Below are 16738 nucleotides of genomic sequence, written 5' to 3'. Positions count from 1 at the left end.
CCAAAATGAAGGTTTAGTACAAAAAAGCATGATTAATGAGCCCTTGTGGACATTTGTCTTTCAGGCTGGCATCTGGCAAAGCTCCACAGCAAGTTGAAACAGGCCCTGCTGTGGTGTTTGTCATCCCGACTGCTCATCCATCATCATTAGCGGCCGCCGTGGACTCAACAGTGTTTAATGCACTGGTATCTGAATAATTACAGCAGATAAATAGACTTAAGGTGCTCTTTGGGAACATCGTAACTCATTGGAAAGAAGTGATGACTAAAACTGTTGATGGAGACAAAGTTTGTATTTGTATCAGGGAGTGTAAATATAGGCTGCATGGCAATAGCAAAAGAAATGGGCCATTATTCCACCAGATAAAGTGAGATTTCCTCCTTTATCTCAGCAGTGTTTGTGTGTGCTGATTAGATTTTTTACAACACCTGAAGTCTGATGCAATCTGTGCCTTTTCTGCTCAGAAGCTATCAGAAAAATGTCTCACTTGCATGGCTCAAAAATTATGTGGTTCTTACTTTATCTATCAGCTATTGACTTCTTTTTTTCCACAGCTTCTGGCAAAATTAATCAGTTTTGAGAAACTTTTGCATCATCCTAAATGAAAAAATAAAGATTGTTCGAGGTGTTCATGACTTCATTTATTTTCTGTAAACTGTCTGTGTGTAAATAACTGCATCTCTGTGATTGAGCATGTTAGCCAGCATGTGATTTCAGGGCCCATTTCCCCTCGGTCTGTCAGTGTTGTTTCTGTTTTGGACTCTGCTCTCTTCTGGACACATCACTGGGTTAATTCCCTGCATTGTTTAAAAAAGCTGTCAATCATGTGAAGTCATTCATAAAGAAAACAAAGCCCATGATGTATAAATACACTCCCCGACTCACTCAGTCACACTCACAAAGCTCGCTAAGCACATAAACAAACAAGCTCCAGGGTGAGAACGGACACATATAATCGAAAGGAATCTGACTCTTCCTGTGGAGAGAGCTCCCTCCTTGATAACAAGACCACGACTCCAACACCATACTCACAGTGACACACACACACACAGAGTTACTGCTGCTGCTTCTTCATAAAGGCTGATTGGACTCACACTGAATGCTGCTCGCCCCGGCCCAAGCAAATGGGTCCAGCCTGGAGAAGTAAGGGGTGGCCTTGCCCAGCATGCAGGAGCCCTGCCTGGACACATCGAACAGGGGCCGAGGAACCAGCCCGAGAGCCTCCATGCAGTCAAACATGTTGTGTCAGATCAAAGAAACCAGTGAAGCTGCAAGAAGAGCCCAGAAAGGAGCTTCCAGTGGAGTAACGTAATGCCCTTCTTGGTCCAGGTGTTCTCTATCTGTCTGCCACTTCCCTCTGGTCGTCCTGTTCTGTTCCTCCTTACATGAACCAAACCTCTTGTTTCTGGCTCTTTCTCCTCCTTTAATCTCTCTTTATTCCAGTCTGTTCCTAGATCACTTGCTTGGCTGCCTGCTTTTGCCCTGCCTGCTGTAACTGATCTCACCTCCCCTCTTGCTGGCTCTGTGGGCCTCTCACACTCCAGCACACTCACAGCCAACTATCTGCTGTGGTGGGGGGTGTGTGGAGGTGGAGGGTGGGGATCAGGGAGGGAAAACAAGCCTGAGGAGGTGTGTCCCTGCTTTCTGATTGACCAGACACCAAACACCCTGTCCCTCCCTTTCTCCCTCCAAGTTTTCAAACTCACCTCTGCATATTTCATGTGCAGAAAATGAAAATGGATATTTTTTTGGCTTATCTTCTCTCTCCAAGTTTTTGTTTTCTTTGTGTTCTCTCTTGCCAACAGCACAATGGGGTTGCTTGCTACAAAAATGATTTAAAAAAACAATCCGAACACGCACCGATCAGTCTGAGTTTGGTGCAGAGTGAAAGATACGCAGAGAGAGAAGCACCTCAGTGAAGATCTGCAGATGTCCCCACTTTCACTGGAACTATAATTCATCAAAAGTACAGTGATTGCTATATGCAAAAACACCACACACACAAATCAAACCAGTGACCGTACCTCCACTCTTAGAAACCAAACTCTGTCCTCCAAGATGTCAATGTTTCCTTCCACAGAGTGGGATTTAACAAAGACTACCTCCAGGATTTGGGAGTAGGGAAGATAAAATGACCTGCATGCAGTTCTGACGTCAACCCCACTAAGCAGCTTTGGCATCCTGTTCTTACCACAGTGACCAGCACAGGCACAGTGGACTTGTGCTATCCCACAGCAGTGTGTGTCCAAGCTGGAGAGCAGCATGAGGTGGTTACAGGCTGGGATTGTGCATAAACTGTTAGACTTCTAACATGTCTTGTTTTGTCAAACTGTAATGATCTGATCCAGTAAAAACACCAAACAAGTGAAAGTCAATGTCAAAAGAAGTACAATGGCATAAGTAGTCATTTAAATTGAGCCATTATATTCTATGGATGAATGTCAGCTGTTCATTAGGTTTGCTTCAGAAGGGTCGGCCTTAGCAGACAACAGGAAGTGGAACACATTATAGCAAAGTGGCTTCGATTTATCATTTCGAAAAGTCTAATTTCATGGAATATTCTGGATTTTAATTTGGTCATATATGTATAAAATTGTCTGAGAGTAAACCACAACTTTTTCTTCTTAATTAAAAGAACTATAATCATCTTGCAACTATTAAAAAAGATATGCAGTAATTCGTTTTAGCTGGCTTTTGTTTTTGCAGTTACCTCTCTCCCATAACCTGGAGAATTTTCAGTAATACAAAGGTTTTTGGGACAAAACAATTTTATTTTAAGATAAAGTTTCACAGTTTTGTAAAGATGGTTACATTTCAAATTCATCCAGGAGGTTGAATGCATGTACTGGATATGTTAATCGTGGTACATAAGGAGTACAGAATCAGCTAACATCGGTTTTGGCACTTCAGAGTTTTATACAATTGTCCTCTGAATCTCTGATTGGTGCATCTCTGAGTCTTTGACAGCAGCACTAAAAATAAAAAGTGATAAACTGAAAGTTAACTTTCACCCTCACTAACTGGGTAAATTAAAAGCTAATTCACGTAGTCATCTGATCTCTTCAGTGTCATTTTACCCATCTTCCCAGGCCTTTACACTGTCATCTGAACTCTTTTGAGTTTACTTCCAGTGGAAGCAGCTATCTTCCCCTGCTAGAACTTCCCTCAGTCACACTGAAGTGCAACTGTGCTGCAGGCAGGCCATACTGGCCCCAAACTCTGCAAAGTCTGGACACTTTGTGTACGAGACAAACTCCCCCTCCCTCCACACCTCCTCCCTTTCCTTCCCTCGTTCAACAGAGATGAACTCTGGAAGAAACCCCCACTGGGGCCGTAACACCTCCCCACCACCACCTTCACACAGATACACACTCAACTCGTCCTGCCTGTGGCTTCATGCTCTCCACACTTCTTTTGTATATTTATGTATAGTCTGTTGTCTTTGTTTTTGCTATGCTTTCTATTTGTTTTTTTTTCTCTGCCCTGAATATGTTAATGGAGATTTCTCTATATTTTAGAAATAAATCTCTTGCTTTTTTTGTTTTCTTTAATCATGATTTTTTTGCCAGGGTCCTCCCAGTTTATACCTGTTTTTCTGTTTGTACCCTCCCACACGGCTGGAAGCAGAGCTACACATCAGCCTGCTGAGCTCTCTCCACACCTTGAGACAATTAACCTCCCTGCCTCACAGCACCCTGCCCCCTGTTGCTCTCTGAGAAAAGAAGCACATAAATACACAGGGGGAATGCGAATAAAAGGAATAGTTGTATCACTTTCCTTCAATATTAGTGAAACCTGGGCTCACTCATCCTCTTTCATCCGCAGAAAATAAATCTCTTTGAAACGTAAAACACTTTTAAACCAGTTTTTATCCTTCCTTTTCAAACATCCAGCTCAAAAGAGGATGGAGTTGTGCTATTTCTTTTTTTTAAAAACTCAAGTTCTGCAGCTAAATATCCTGTCCTCATGTCTGACACAAACACACAGGACTAAACAATGGATTCTCTTTCTCTGTCTCTGCACAGCCAGCTCCTCCTGCTCGTTATTTGTTCAAAGTCCTGCTGCAGTCGTTTGCAAGCACACCGATATGGTCACAAATGTGAAGCAATGAAATGTGAGCGCAAGACTGCTGTTTGTGACATTCATGGGTGTTGGAATTTGCAGCAGAAAGAGTGGCAGTGGGAACATGTGTGTGTGTGTGTGTCTGAGTGAGTGTGCAGACATGCTGACAATTATGTGTGTGCTTAAAGAGAGTGCCTGTGATGACAGACAGAAAGAAAAACACACAAGCCTCATCTGTGCCTTTAGGTTCGAATTACTATCACATTCATCAGACACACACTCAAAATATAACCAAGGACAATATGTCACCAGTGTAAATGTTACGGCCATGTGAAAAAATTAGGACACTCTAAAAATTATTCAGTTCTTTCTTTATAATAATCATCTTTATTGGTCATTGCACATTACAACAAAATTTGTCCACTGCCTTTAACCCATCCCTTATAGGGAGCAGTGGGCTGCTATTGTGCAGTGCCCAGGGAGAGACCCAGAGTTTAAATCTGTGGGATACAAACCTGGCCCTTGTGTCCCCTCTGGAACGCAAACCTCCTGTTCTATCCACTAGGCCTCCACCACTAGGCCACCACTCCCCAAATGTGAACAAATATTCACAAATCGTTAGCCTCTAAGTCATGTGACTTAGGCAGTTATGCTATGTATGAGGCTAACGATATTGAGGTCTAATTCTATTATTATTATCTCTCTAGGGGGAATGTGATTTAATTGCACTTAAACAACAACATTAACATTGTTTAACTTATTTAACAAAATATCTCAACAAAAATGTGTTTTCTGACAGAGAAAAAAGTTAGAACACCCTAAGCTATAACAGCTAGTCTTACCTCCTTTAGTTGAAATAACTTCAGTGAGAAAGTTTTAGTAGCCGCCTTTAAGTCTTTGACATCGGTTTGAGTAACGTTTGTCCCACTCCTCACTTTCAGCTGTGAGATGTTTCAGAGGTGTCTTTCATGAACAATCCATTTCAAGTCATCACACAGCATCTCCAAAAGGATAAAGATCTCAGCAGGTTGTTGGGACCATTTTCTGTGGTACACAGTACAAATCATGATGGATCCTCTTATGGTGAGGTCCTGCTGCCACAAAGTAACCGAACCATAACAGTTCCACTTTCATGCTTCCCAGCTGTAATGAGGTTCTTTTGCTGAAATCTGTTGTTTGTTTGTTAAAATAATGATTTATTTCATTCATTCTGTATTTGGTTTGTCCCAAACAATTCCTTTGTTCAGGTGTCAAAATAATTCAGTTTGAAACTCATTTGTCCAAATTTTTCAAAAGTCCTGTTCTTTGTCTATGTTCTCTTTTGTAACCTTTAGCCTGGCCTTCATGTTTTACATCCTTGCACACCTCCAATAAAAGTTAAACTTGTGCAGGCTCTCTGTGATTGTACAGGCATGTATATCACATCAACAGCAGGTGCAGCCTGCTGGAAGTCCTGTGATGACATTTTAGGATTCTTGAGGACTTCTTTTAGCATTTTGCAGTCAGCTTTTAGGAGGAACTTGCTTAGGTGTCCAGATCAAGAAATGCTGGTAGTTGTTTTCAATATCCTCCACTTGTAGACTACCTTTCATACAGTGGAATGACTGTTTTCAAGTTAATTTGAGACCTCTTTTAATGCCTTGCCTTGCTGTTAAAATCTTCTTTTTGAAGGCCTCAGACAGCTCTTTAGATCTCACCACGAGATTTGATCTCACTTCAACAGTTAGGAGCACATTAAACTGTGGGAAGTTTAATTAGGACAAAACTTCATCTAAATGCTCATTAACAATGTTCTGATTTAATTTTTCTGTGTACGATTTTAGACATTTCAAATGGCAATAAATGTGGAGGCTGTCCTAATTTATCCCTCAGTAGAAACTGAACTTTTTATTACTTTTTACAGAAAACATCTATAGCTCTTTTTTCAGATTTGTTGTTTTATATTACTTATATTTCTCAGCATACAGCTCTTTTTCTAAGACTGCATGATTAAGAATAGGATTAAACACTGATGGTAATGTCTCAGAAAAGACATGCATTAATAAAGATAAATGATTACGCTAACCTGGTGATTTTATTGTACTTTTTCACCCGTTCCATGAAGCTCTGGACTGACGTCAAGCAGACCTAAATCTGTCTTTATGACATTCCCACTCAGCAGAAGCAATAAATTACTGTATCAGTGAACACATATCAAGTTGATTTTCATGTGGATAACTTTAGATCTGGAGATGTTTTGACGTTCAACTCATTAGGCAACAAAGTCTGGACTTGCACTCATGTTAATGAGGGTCTGGTTTGAATTTACTTGTAAATCCAGCTTTTAGTTTCAGCATGTACCCTTTGGTTCACATTACATTAGTGAAAAACAGTACCTTATTCAAACTTATTAGCTGCAGAGTTACTCAGAGTTAAAAACACAGGCTTGCAGCCACAACATCCTTTTATCACCTTTGGGATGTCTGCAAATAATTCTTCCTTTTAACATGATGTGAAGAAAATTGAGCAAAACCACAAAATATATGTAACTGGGTTTTAAGTAGATTCTTAATAATTTTGACCTCCACCGGGTCTCATTTCCCTACATTGATGCCAGAGTATACTCAGGGTTTGGCCTGTAATCACTGAAATCAATGTTGTGTTTGGTTACAGATATAACTTAATGGATGGTCTGCTCAAGAGTGTGTGAGTCCTGAGATATCTCCTCACAACACAAGTAAAATGACCCCTTTAAGTCTGTTTAAACTTCATACTTCGTTAGACTTTACAAATGTGGAATCTTTCAGCAAAAGTCAACTAAGTGATTTAAAATGACCTAACAACCACAAACAGAATAGTATCAAAAAGTATTTCTGAAAACCTTGTAAATGACTGTGATAGAGACTTGGTGACCCCGAGGTGCCACTCTTTGCTGGAGTTCTCTACCAGTGAGATTTAGAAAGTTAATTTTACCTTTCCCTAAAATAAGCCACCCTGTTTGTCAATGATTGAACTTTTTAATCATTGCTCTGACCGCAGATATGAGCACATTTCAACCAGCAGCTTTTTTCCTGTAGCCATGTCCTGGCTTACCAATATAAACACATATTTATTTCAATGACATGTTCTCATGTATTTTCCATTTTGAGTGTGGCTAAGAGCAGCTGTGCTATTTTTAATATTGATACCCTGGGGAAAAAAAAATTCACAAATGACAAATTAAAGGATCCTGGACACACTGATCAACTTAACAAAATCTCATATAAGGTATAAATTGCTTCAGTTACATTTCTTTTAAATTATTATTTAAAATTTATATGTAATATTTAATACATTAATAGTGTTTCAAGAAATGACACCACATATTTTTTAATTAAAACATGTTTTTGTATTTTCCCCCTCTAAATTAATGTACTCTAGTTAAAAAGTTGGATTTTTTGGCATTTTTCATTGTGAGGTTATGATACTGCAACAAAAGATTAATTTAATTTTAGACATTCTACACATCTTTACTAGAAGGTCCCAATAAATATTAAAGTCATTGTAATTTAGATAAAGTTGGATTCTGGTGACGTGTGACATTTATATGTGTGCTTCCGGCTGACTTTATTTAACCTCCTTCTGTTTAAAAACAACAACTTATCTTTAATAAAACATTATACTGTATTGGTCTATTTCTTTATATTTCCCCAATAGTTTCTTTAAATTCATATATATATCTTATTTGTGACTTTGCCCACAAAATCTAGAAAAACAATTATATTATGTTGTATTCCATGAGGATTCAGGATATATACTTTTGAGTTAATTCCTTGTGTGTTTCATTCAGATACATTGGCATACCAGAAGGCTCTCTTTTCAACATGTGCCTCTTATCTATTTAAATGTTGCCCCATTATCCTTCTATCTCTGCCTAAGTATCAGTAAAAGCCCCCGAGGCAATATCTGAAAGATGCAATCACACACCGAGAGCCTGTAGCCTGCAGAACCCCCCCTCCAGAAAAGAGTTCAGATCAGCAGATAAACAGCAGCTCAATCAACATGTTGTACACACACTCCTGCACTCAAGCTGCTATCTCTACAGCTGATATGTGACTGACAGCAGGGGACCCTCCCTCAAAAAACCTCATTATTATATTATTATTAGTATGTATTATTTTGTTTTAAGCTCTAATTAGATGAGAGGTGTGGGTGGTCCACTGTGGAAATGGAAAAAGTGAAAGGAAAAAGTTTACAACTGCCATTAATCCTCCTGTCTCAGAAAGTAAAACATTAAAACACAAGGAAACCATGGAGCCACGGTGATCAGGTGAGATCCAGCGGCCATCTGTGGGGAGGAACCAGTCAGTGTTGTTCTCTTGTAATCAGGTGTTGGAGTGCAGTTTGCAGATATAGATCCTAACTGAAAGGTGCAGCTAAGCCTGTTGGACATTCGCTAAAAATGTATCTGCTAAGTTTCAAATAAAGAAAATCAGTCACACCGACAAATACCTTTTCTTTGCTAGTTTCTTTAGATCAAAGGGCAGAGAGAAAAACATAAACAGTATGTAAACATATAAAAATGCATACATGGAAAGAGCATGGTACCACTACAAACCAACCAAAACACGGTTGTCCACCTAATCTTACAGAAGGGGACAAAGAAAAAACACTGATTTGATAAGCAACCAAGAGGCCCTAGGAGCTGCAGAGATCCACAACTCAGGTTTTAGAGCTTATTGAAAAGACAATTATTAGCCATGCAATCCAAATAGTGTTAGTCTAAGTACTGGTCCTTCTCAAAATATTAGCATATTGTGATAAAGTTCATTATTTTCTATAATGTAATGATGAAAATTTAACATTCATATATTTTAGATTCATTGCACACTAACTGAAATATTTCAGGTCTTTTATTGTCTTAATACGGATGATTTTGGCATACAGCTCATGAAAACCCAAAATTCCTATCTCACAAAATTAGCATATTTCATCCGACCAATAAAAGAAAAGTGTTTTTAATACAAAAAACGTCAACCTTCAAATAATCATGTACAGTTATGCACTCAATACTTGGTCGGGAATCCTTTGGCAGAAATGACTGCTTCAATGTGGCGTGGCATGGAGGCAATCAGCCTGTGGCACTGCTGAGGTCTTATGGAGGCCCAGGATGCTTCGATAGCGGCCTTTAGCTCATCCAGAGTGTTGGGTCTTGAGTCTCTCAACGTTCTCTTCACAATATCCCACAGATTCTCTATGGGGTTCAGGTCAGGAGAGTTGGCAGGCCAATTGAGCACAGTGATACAATGGTCAGTAAACCATTTACCAGTGGTTTTGGCACTGTGAGCAGGTGTCAGGTCGTGCTGAAAAATGAAATCTTCATCTCCATAAAGCTTTTCAGCAGATGGAAGCATGAAGTGCTCCAAAATCTCCTGATAGCTAGCTGCATTGACCCTGCCCTTGATAAAACACAGTGGACCAACACCAGCAGCTGACACGGCACCCCAGACCATCACTGACTGTGGGTACTTGACACTGGACTTCTGGCATTTTGGCATTTCCTTCTCCCCAGTCTTCCTCCAGACTCTGGCACCTTGATTTCCGAATGACATGCAGAATTTGCTTTCATCCGAAAAAAGTACTTTGGACCACTGAGCAACAGTCCAGTGCTGCTTCTCTGTAGCCCAGGACTGGGGAATGCGGCACCTGTAGCCCATTTCCTGCACACGCCTGTGCACGGTGGCTCTGGATGTTTCTACTCCAGACTCAGTCCACTGCTTCCGCAGGTCCCCCAAGGTCTGGAATCGGCCCTTCTCCACAATCTTCCTCAGGGTCCGGTCACCTCTTCTCGTTGTGCAGCGTTTTCTGCCACACTTTTTCCTTCCCACAGACTTCCCACTGAGGTGCCTTGATACAGCACTCTGGGAACAGCCTATTCGTTCAGAAATGTCTTTCTGTGTCTTACCCTCTTGCTTGAGGGTGTCAATAGTGGCCTTCTGGACAGCAGTCAGGTCAGCAGTCTTACCCATGATTGGGGTTTTGAGTGATGAACCAGGCTGGGAGTTTTAAAGGCCTCAGGAATCTTTTGCAGGTGTTTAGAGTTAACTCGTTGATTCAGATGATTAGGTTCATAGCTCGTTTAGAGACCCTTTTAATGATATGCTAATTTTGTGAGATAGGAATTTTGGGTTTTCATGAGCTGTATGCCACAATCATCCGTATTAAGACAATAAAAGACCTGAAATATTTCAGTTGGTGTGCAATGAATCTAAAATATATGAATGTTAAATTTTCATCATGACATTATGGAAAATAATTAACTTTATCACAATATGCTAATTTTTGGAGAAGGACCTGTAACCCTAACCCATTGTTGGAATTTGCTTTAAACCATGTAGCAAACACATTGAAGAAGATGCTCTGCCCAGATAAGACCAAAATTGATGGATGGATGGATGGATGGATCTAAATACAGGGAAATGCCTGAAGGAAACCTGCTGGAGTCTCCAATGCATATTTATCTCTTAGAATGGCCCAGTCAAAGTCCAGTCCAGACCCAGTTAAAAATCTCTGGAATTATGGTCACTGATGTTCTTCATCCAATCTGATCAAAAGTGAGACGTACAACCACAAGACTTGCAGCCGTAACTGCAGCAAAACAGGGTTTTAGAACGCACTGATTTATGGGGAATACAAATGCACGCCACACTTTTTTAATTTCTAAAAGAATGATAAAAATAAAACTATGTATCATTACAATAGATTGAAGTTTGTACTTTATAATGTGATAAACATAAAAAAGTTCAAGGGGTGTGAACACTTTTTTATGGTAATGTAAGAAAAAAGATCCAAAACGGTGTGCAAAAGACTGTTAAAAGTCCAAAGGAAGCAGTCCGTGAAGTGCAATTACCAGTGATTTTTTTTCAAATCTCTGTTGGTTTTATCTGTCTTAACTCTGATGTGATTACATGATGTTTGACTTTTTTGGCCACAGCCTCTAAAGGTATATATGGCGGACTTCAGACACAAATTAATTGTTGCTGGTTATAGGATCCTTAAGGATAAAAACAGCCTCATGCCATCAGAAATGTTATTATGGGACTGCTGCTAGAATGAAAGATTAAGATAAATGATTAAAAAACATAAATCCTTCCACAAATACTGAGTATCTCAGGCGATGACAATGAAATTTAGTATTACTCCAAGAAAAAACACCAGCAAACGTCCTGGACTGACTCAGTGAGTCCGGATCTGAACCCAGAAGACTCTCTGGAGAAGCTTGAGAACGGGCCCTGCAGTGATGATCCTAATCCAACCTATCTGAGTCCATTTCTGCCAAAAAAAATAAGTGAAAAGGAATGATCCTGCCAAGTTTGCACGATCATTCCTGTGAAGACTTCTGCCAAGAGTGGCTCAATCAAGCTTGAAGTTTCAGTACTCAGAATAGTTTCCTAAACAACTTCGATCATTTCAAAAACAATTTCTGAAATTTAAGATATCACTGAATTTTCTTTTAAAACCGAACAGAACAATTTTAAAAGGGAAAATATAACTGGCAGAACATTAAAGATACACTATTTAACTAATTACTATTGTGAACAACCAATAAACGAATCTCTATTTATATGACAACAACAAATAATTGTCCATCTTATCCATTTTGAAGATAAAATGTGGAGCTAGTAGGATGAGTTTGTTAAGAAATAAATCTCTTTTAAACTATGGCCAGAAAAATTCCCCACTCTGTCATCTGCAGGACAGAAAAAATATTTAGATAAAGTATTCATGGACCAATGATGTCCTAAAGAAAACAAGACAACACAGAGAGAAAATAAAATAGATTTAATAGGATGCAAAATTTATTATAATGTTTTTTACCCATCATAGCTAGCCAGGTCTCCATAATTTCCTGTCCCTAGTTAATGGAAATGAGGTGAGTAAATCTGAAGTGCAACAGTGCCCCCTGTGGTATAAAAAGGAATTTCATGTAACACTGCAGAACAAAATGAGAAAGTGTCATCTGCCTAAACTTTCCTCCTCAAGCAGAGTCCTGGTTCAAATATAAAGAGCTGGAGCACGTCCACGGAAAGCAGAAAATTACAAACAGGGACCACATTATGTTGACTGTTTTTCCAGCCTGCCTTCTTACTGCCATCTGTCTGGTTTACCGCATGGAAACATTTCTTCTTCTCTTCTCTTCTCTTCTCTTCACTTCTCTTCTCTTCTCTTCTCTTCTCTCTGTGTTTCCAATTAAATGTTAAATGTGTTACTAGAACCACCTATTTGCCCGGAGGACCCTGAGTTTTTTCTGTTTTATACCCCAAAGAGCTGGTCAGGGGACGGAAATTCGACACACAGGCTTGTCATGTGCACGGTTGAAGAAATGGATTTTCTTGCATCTTAACTGTGCCTCCCTTCATTTTAACATCTTACATTGAACTCAAATGTGCTACATACAGAAATTCTAATGTTATACATTAAAATCTGATATGATATACATAATCTCATTTTTTGTTTATTAGGATTTTATGTGATAGATCAACACAAAGTTATGCGGAAGCAATAGGATAAGTGGTTTTAAAAATGGGCTCAGTTGTTAGTGCGGTTGCTTCACAAAAAGTAGCTCTGTCCAAGGGCCTTTCTGTGTGCAGTTTACAATTTATTTTGTTTTTACCAATGAACATAGGACAAGTGTGGCACGTAAAATCAAGCACCTTTCATTTGGGGTACGTCTCTACTAGCTTTGCCTATGTAGAAACTGAAATGTTTGCCCATTCTTCTTTGCAAAATAACTCTAATTATTCAATTTAGGTGGTCTGGACTTTGACTGGGCCATTTCAACACATGGATATACTTGGAATTAAGCCATTCTCTGTGTTAATGTTTGGGGTCATTGTTCTGCTGGAAGGTAAATGTTTGCCCCAGTCTCAAGTCTTTTGCAGCCACCAACAGGTTTGCTTCCAGGATTTTTCTGTATTTAGATCAATTTATCTTCTCATCAACTCCAACCAGCTTCCCTGTCCTTGTTGAAGAAAAGCATCCCCTCAGCATGTTGCTGCCACCACTGTGTTTAACCTAGGGGGCAGTGTGTGCAGTTTGATGCACAATATTAGCTTGGGCCCCACACAGCATTTTCATTGTATGTGACGTCTGAAGGCAAGTGGTTGTAATAGATTTTCTTTAGAGGTTTCCATTTCACATTTATTCACTACTTTGAGTTGCTCTTTTACATTGTGATTATAACTAGGCCAAATGTGAAAAAGTTCAAGTGGTATGAACTCTTTGGCACTGTAGTAGATGTGACATCTTTAGTTGAGGAAGCGTCGGTGTGGAAGAACAGATGAGTTTTGTTACTTACACAACGCAGCCATTTCTTTGGGAAGGTCCGCTCCAAAGCGTCCAAAAAGGTGACTGCTGGCCAGCAGGTCAAAGGGCGAGTGGCCCCTCATGGAGTTAAAGGTGAAGGGGTACATGGCACGAGAGAATCCCGTCATGTGACGCATTTCATGCTCTCTGTTTGTTGCCATTGTGAAAAAGTGTGGCCGCTTATTCATATCAGCTTTTGTGTAAATATCCTTTGGCTTCCTCTTTAACTTCTTTTGTCAGGGACGTATAGTGAGTTTGAAACTGTGTAGTGCCATTCAGCCCCTCTAAGCTGCTGGCTACTCTTCTGTCAGGCCACAGAGTAATGCTGAGGAGGGATACGCAGGAAAATATGTCCTGAACAGGTCCAAATGCTGCAGAGAAAGAAGGAAAAGGAGAGCATGTTAAATTCTGGAGGACTCATTTTAAGGGGAAAGTTAGTCTATGCTTTAGATTCAGGGTGTAAAATGGTTATAGTGTACAAAAGATTATATCAAAATTGTTTTTTTTTTTTACAACTTAGCCAGCTCGTATTATCACAAATATAAAAACAAAAACTGCACAGTAACCCAAGAGGATGGGCTGCTCAAATTGTAAATTAATAATAACAATTACTTTTCCATTTTACTCATTGAATTTAAACACAATGCGTTACTTGAACATCAAGAACGTTTCTTTTTTCCACCTAAAAAGGGTTAGACTTTTAATGTTATGTCTGATAAAATCCACCTGTTAGCTAGCATTAGCCAAGCAGTTCAGCGAACATCCAGAGTAGAATATTAACTTAAGTGTTTTAGGCTCTGCAGCACTGTATGTTAAGTTAGATAGTCCTTTATTTAGACAAAAATACAAAGCTCTAAAAATTATTAGAGGAAGCTTCAGTCCAGACATCAGTTGCTGAAAAGAAAAACAGGCAGGAGAGATTGCTGCATCCAAAACGTCATCATTTGTGTGACGGTCAGCACAGATTACAATTACAGAATATACTGACAATGTGTAGAATGAATTTTCTTTATTCTCATGTGAAACATGAGGGATGTTTTGGGAACCATTAAAGGAGAAAAGCGAAAACAAAGGTTAGGAACAAAACAAGAAAGAAGAGTAAGAACAAAGCAGAAAGTGTTGACAAAGAATATAAAGCAGTAACAGTGAGGGCAATAATGTAGTGCCTTTTTTATCTAGTAAAGTAATTTCAAGCATACCATATGATTTCAATCAGCAAATATGTATCATAAAGGGTCTCTCTGTTTCGTTTGCCAGCCTGACCCCAGCCAGCCAATCCACAAACAGCCAGCCACAACTTGGGCAGTTTTAACCCTTTGCTAGAACAAACACACACTGTCTAGCATTCTCGCACCAAACACAGCTCCACTTTCATCTGCTTTGCTGACAACTTTCTGATGAGAACATCTGCTCCTAAATCTTCCTTTGTTTGTTTCCCAGGAGTCACATTGTGGCTTATAACTCTGTCAGAAATGCTTAATGTGCAGCACTTCCTTCATCTTTCTCTCTAACTCCTGCCCACTTCAGTGAATTTATGAGTGGGTGGGGTTAAGCTCTCTGTGGTGAAATGCGGTAAATACAGCTTAGCCAAAGAATGTCTTGTTGTTTTGGGTCTGCATGGGAATCAAACACCCAGGGTGGATAAGAGGCAGTGTTAGAGAATAAAGGGTTTACACATGTCTTACTTTGAGTAACTCCAGTCATTCAAAATAAACAATCCAGATTTTGCTGAATAAAAAAACAAAACATTTTTCTTTAAACAAAATTAGGTCACATTCTCTTATTGAGGCATGGGTGCAGTCTAAAACATAAATCTTTTGATTTTAGTAACAGATTAGACTCAGGCCAACAGTAAACTCAGACAAACCCTGACAGCTCTGATGAAGGCTCGGTTTCAAACTGAGGACACATGTAAGAAATGATTAGATAGCTGTTCATAAACCATGTTTCTATAATTAACAGCTGTTATATCACATAAAGTGTACAAAATGTCATTTACCTTATAGTTGACATTAATCACTAAAGAAAGATTCAGAAGATTCACCAAGCACCAAGCTTTCCTGAGGAGCCGCCAGTGCAGGGCTTACTCAAAACTGGCAGCAGGTAGGCGAGAGGGCATTTGGATACACAGTGAGATAAAGATATTTGGAAGTTTTATCTGAAGTTGTGTAAGAAGTAAATGGACTGACAGCAGAATACTGGTGCAAAGTTATCTTCTATGATGAATCTGATTGTTTGGGAGACCTGCAAAACCATTTGTCTACATAAGCTGTACTACCAGAAGCCCTGTGCCATGCCCTAATAAAACCTACAATGCCTTGAACTTCAAATAGAAGGACAATCTTAAATGTGCTGTAATGAATTTACAGTAAGGTACTGGCAGCAGATTTGTTAGCCAATTATTGTAATTTTTAACTGTTTGTAATTCAATTTTAGTTTTACTTTAATATTTATTTGCAGCACTAGAGGCCTTTATTTTATTTTTCAATAGTAGGTAGACAGGAAAGAAGTGGTGAGACATTTGTCAAAGGTCACCAGGTCTGGGACTTGAACCCAGGACAGCCGCATCGAGAACTATAGCCTCTGCACAGGGTCACCCGCTTAACCCGTACACGACCACCAACACCGCACCCAAGTTTTACTTTAATCAGGTACACTGTAATCTTTTGTTAGTGTCAATGCAAATCTAATATAGATTACATTGATTTCAATGTTTTTACATATCAGAGTTTGAAAAGTCAGTCAGTCAGTCATCTTCTATACCGCTTTCTCCATAGTGGGTCGCAGGGACGCTGGTGTCTACCTCCTGTAGTCTATGGGCAGGAGGCGGGGTACACCCTGGACAGGTTGCCAGTCCATCCCAGGGTAAGTTTGAAAGGTGTGGTGTGCATTTGTATTCAGCCTAGAACCTGTAATTGCAGTGAAATAACAATTTTCACTGCAATTACAGGTGCAAGTCTCCACTAGCTTTGCACATCTAGTCCCATTTCTCTTTAAGAAAAAGGCTAATCTCAGTCAGTTTTGATGGAGAGCATTTATGAACATCAGTTTTCAAATATTGTCAGATTCTCAACTACAGTAATTTCTGCACTTTGATATGCTCCCTCTAAGCCATTCCATCGTAGCTCTGTTTTATGTTCAGGGTCATTAGAGATTCTTGAATTCATTTTATTTTTGAGGGCAAAGTTCCAGTTACATTGCTGAAGACAGTACTAGCTTGCGCAAATCACTTTACCACAGACTGCTTTGAGAACTCACATCAGTACACGTCAAGATTTGCAGAAAGACTTAGACTGACAAAAAATTCAGTCCCTACTGTTCGTGGCAAATCTGCAGATGACAGAACTGTATG

The 16738-nt window shown here is 39.5% G+C and overlaps 1 protein-coding gene across 2 annotated transcripts in view; it reads right to left on the bottom strand.

Annotated features, from left to right (window-relative positions):
* The window catches only part of LOC124856761 (retinoic acid receptor gamma-A-like), a 62571-nt gene that overhangs the window by 26968 nt on the left and 18865 nt on the right, over positions 1-16738 (bottom strand). Inside the window, exon 2 of one of the 2 annotated variants that reach the window (XM_047347577.1) lies at positions 13379-13757. In XM_047347577.1, coding sequence (XP_047203533.1) covers positions 13379-13574 — 196 coding nt within the window. In that variant the 5' untranslated portion in view covers positions 13575-13757. Of the gene's footprint in view, positions 1-1094; positions 1542-13378; positions 13758-16738 lie in introns of those variants that run through there. The other variant, XM_047347579.1, reaches the window with a different exon arrangement.

This window comes from Girardinichthys multiradiatus, chromosome 20, assembly GCF_021462225.1.
Source record: "Girardinichthys multiradiatus isolate DD_20200921_A chromosome 20, DD_fGirMul_XY1, whole genome shotgun sequence".
Lineage (NCBI taxonomy): Eukaryota > Metazoa > Chordata > Actinopteri > Cyprinodontiformes > Goodeidae > Girardinichthys > Girardinichthys multiradiatus.
This window is presented reverse-complemented; position numbering and strand designations above follow the sequence as displayed.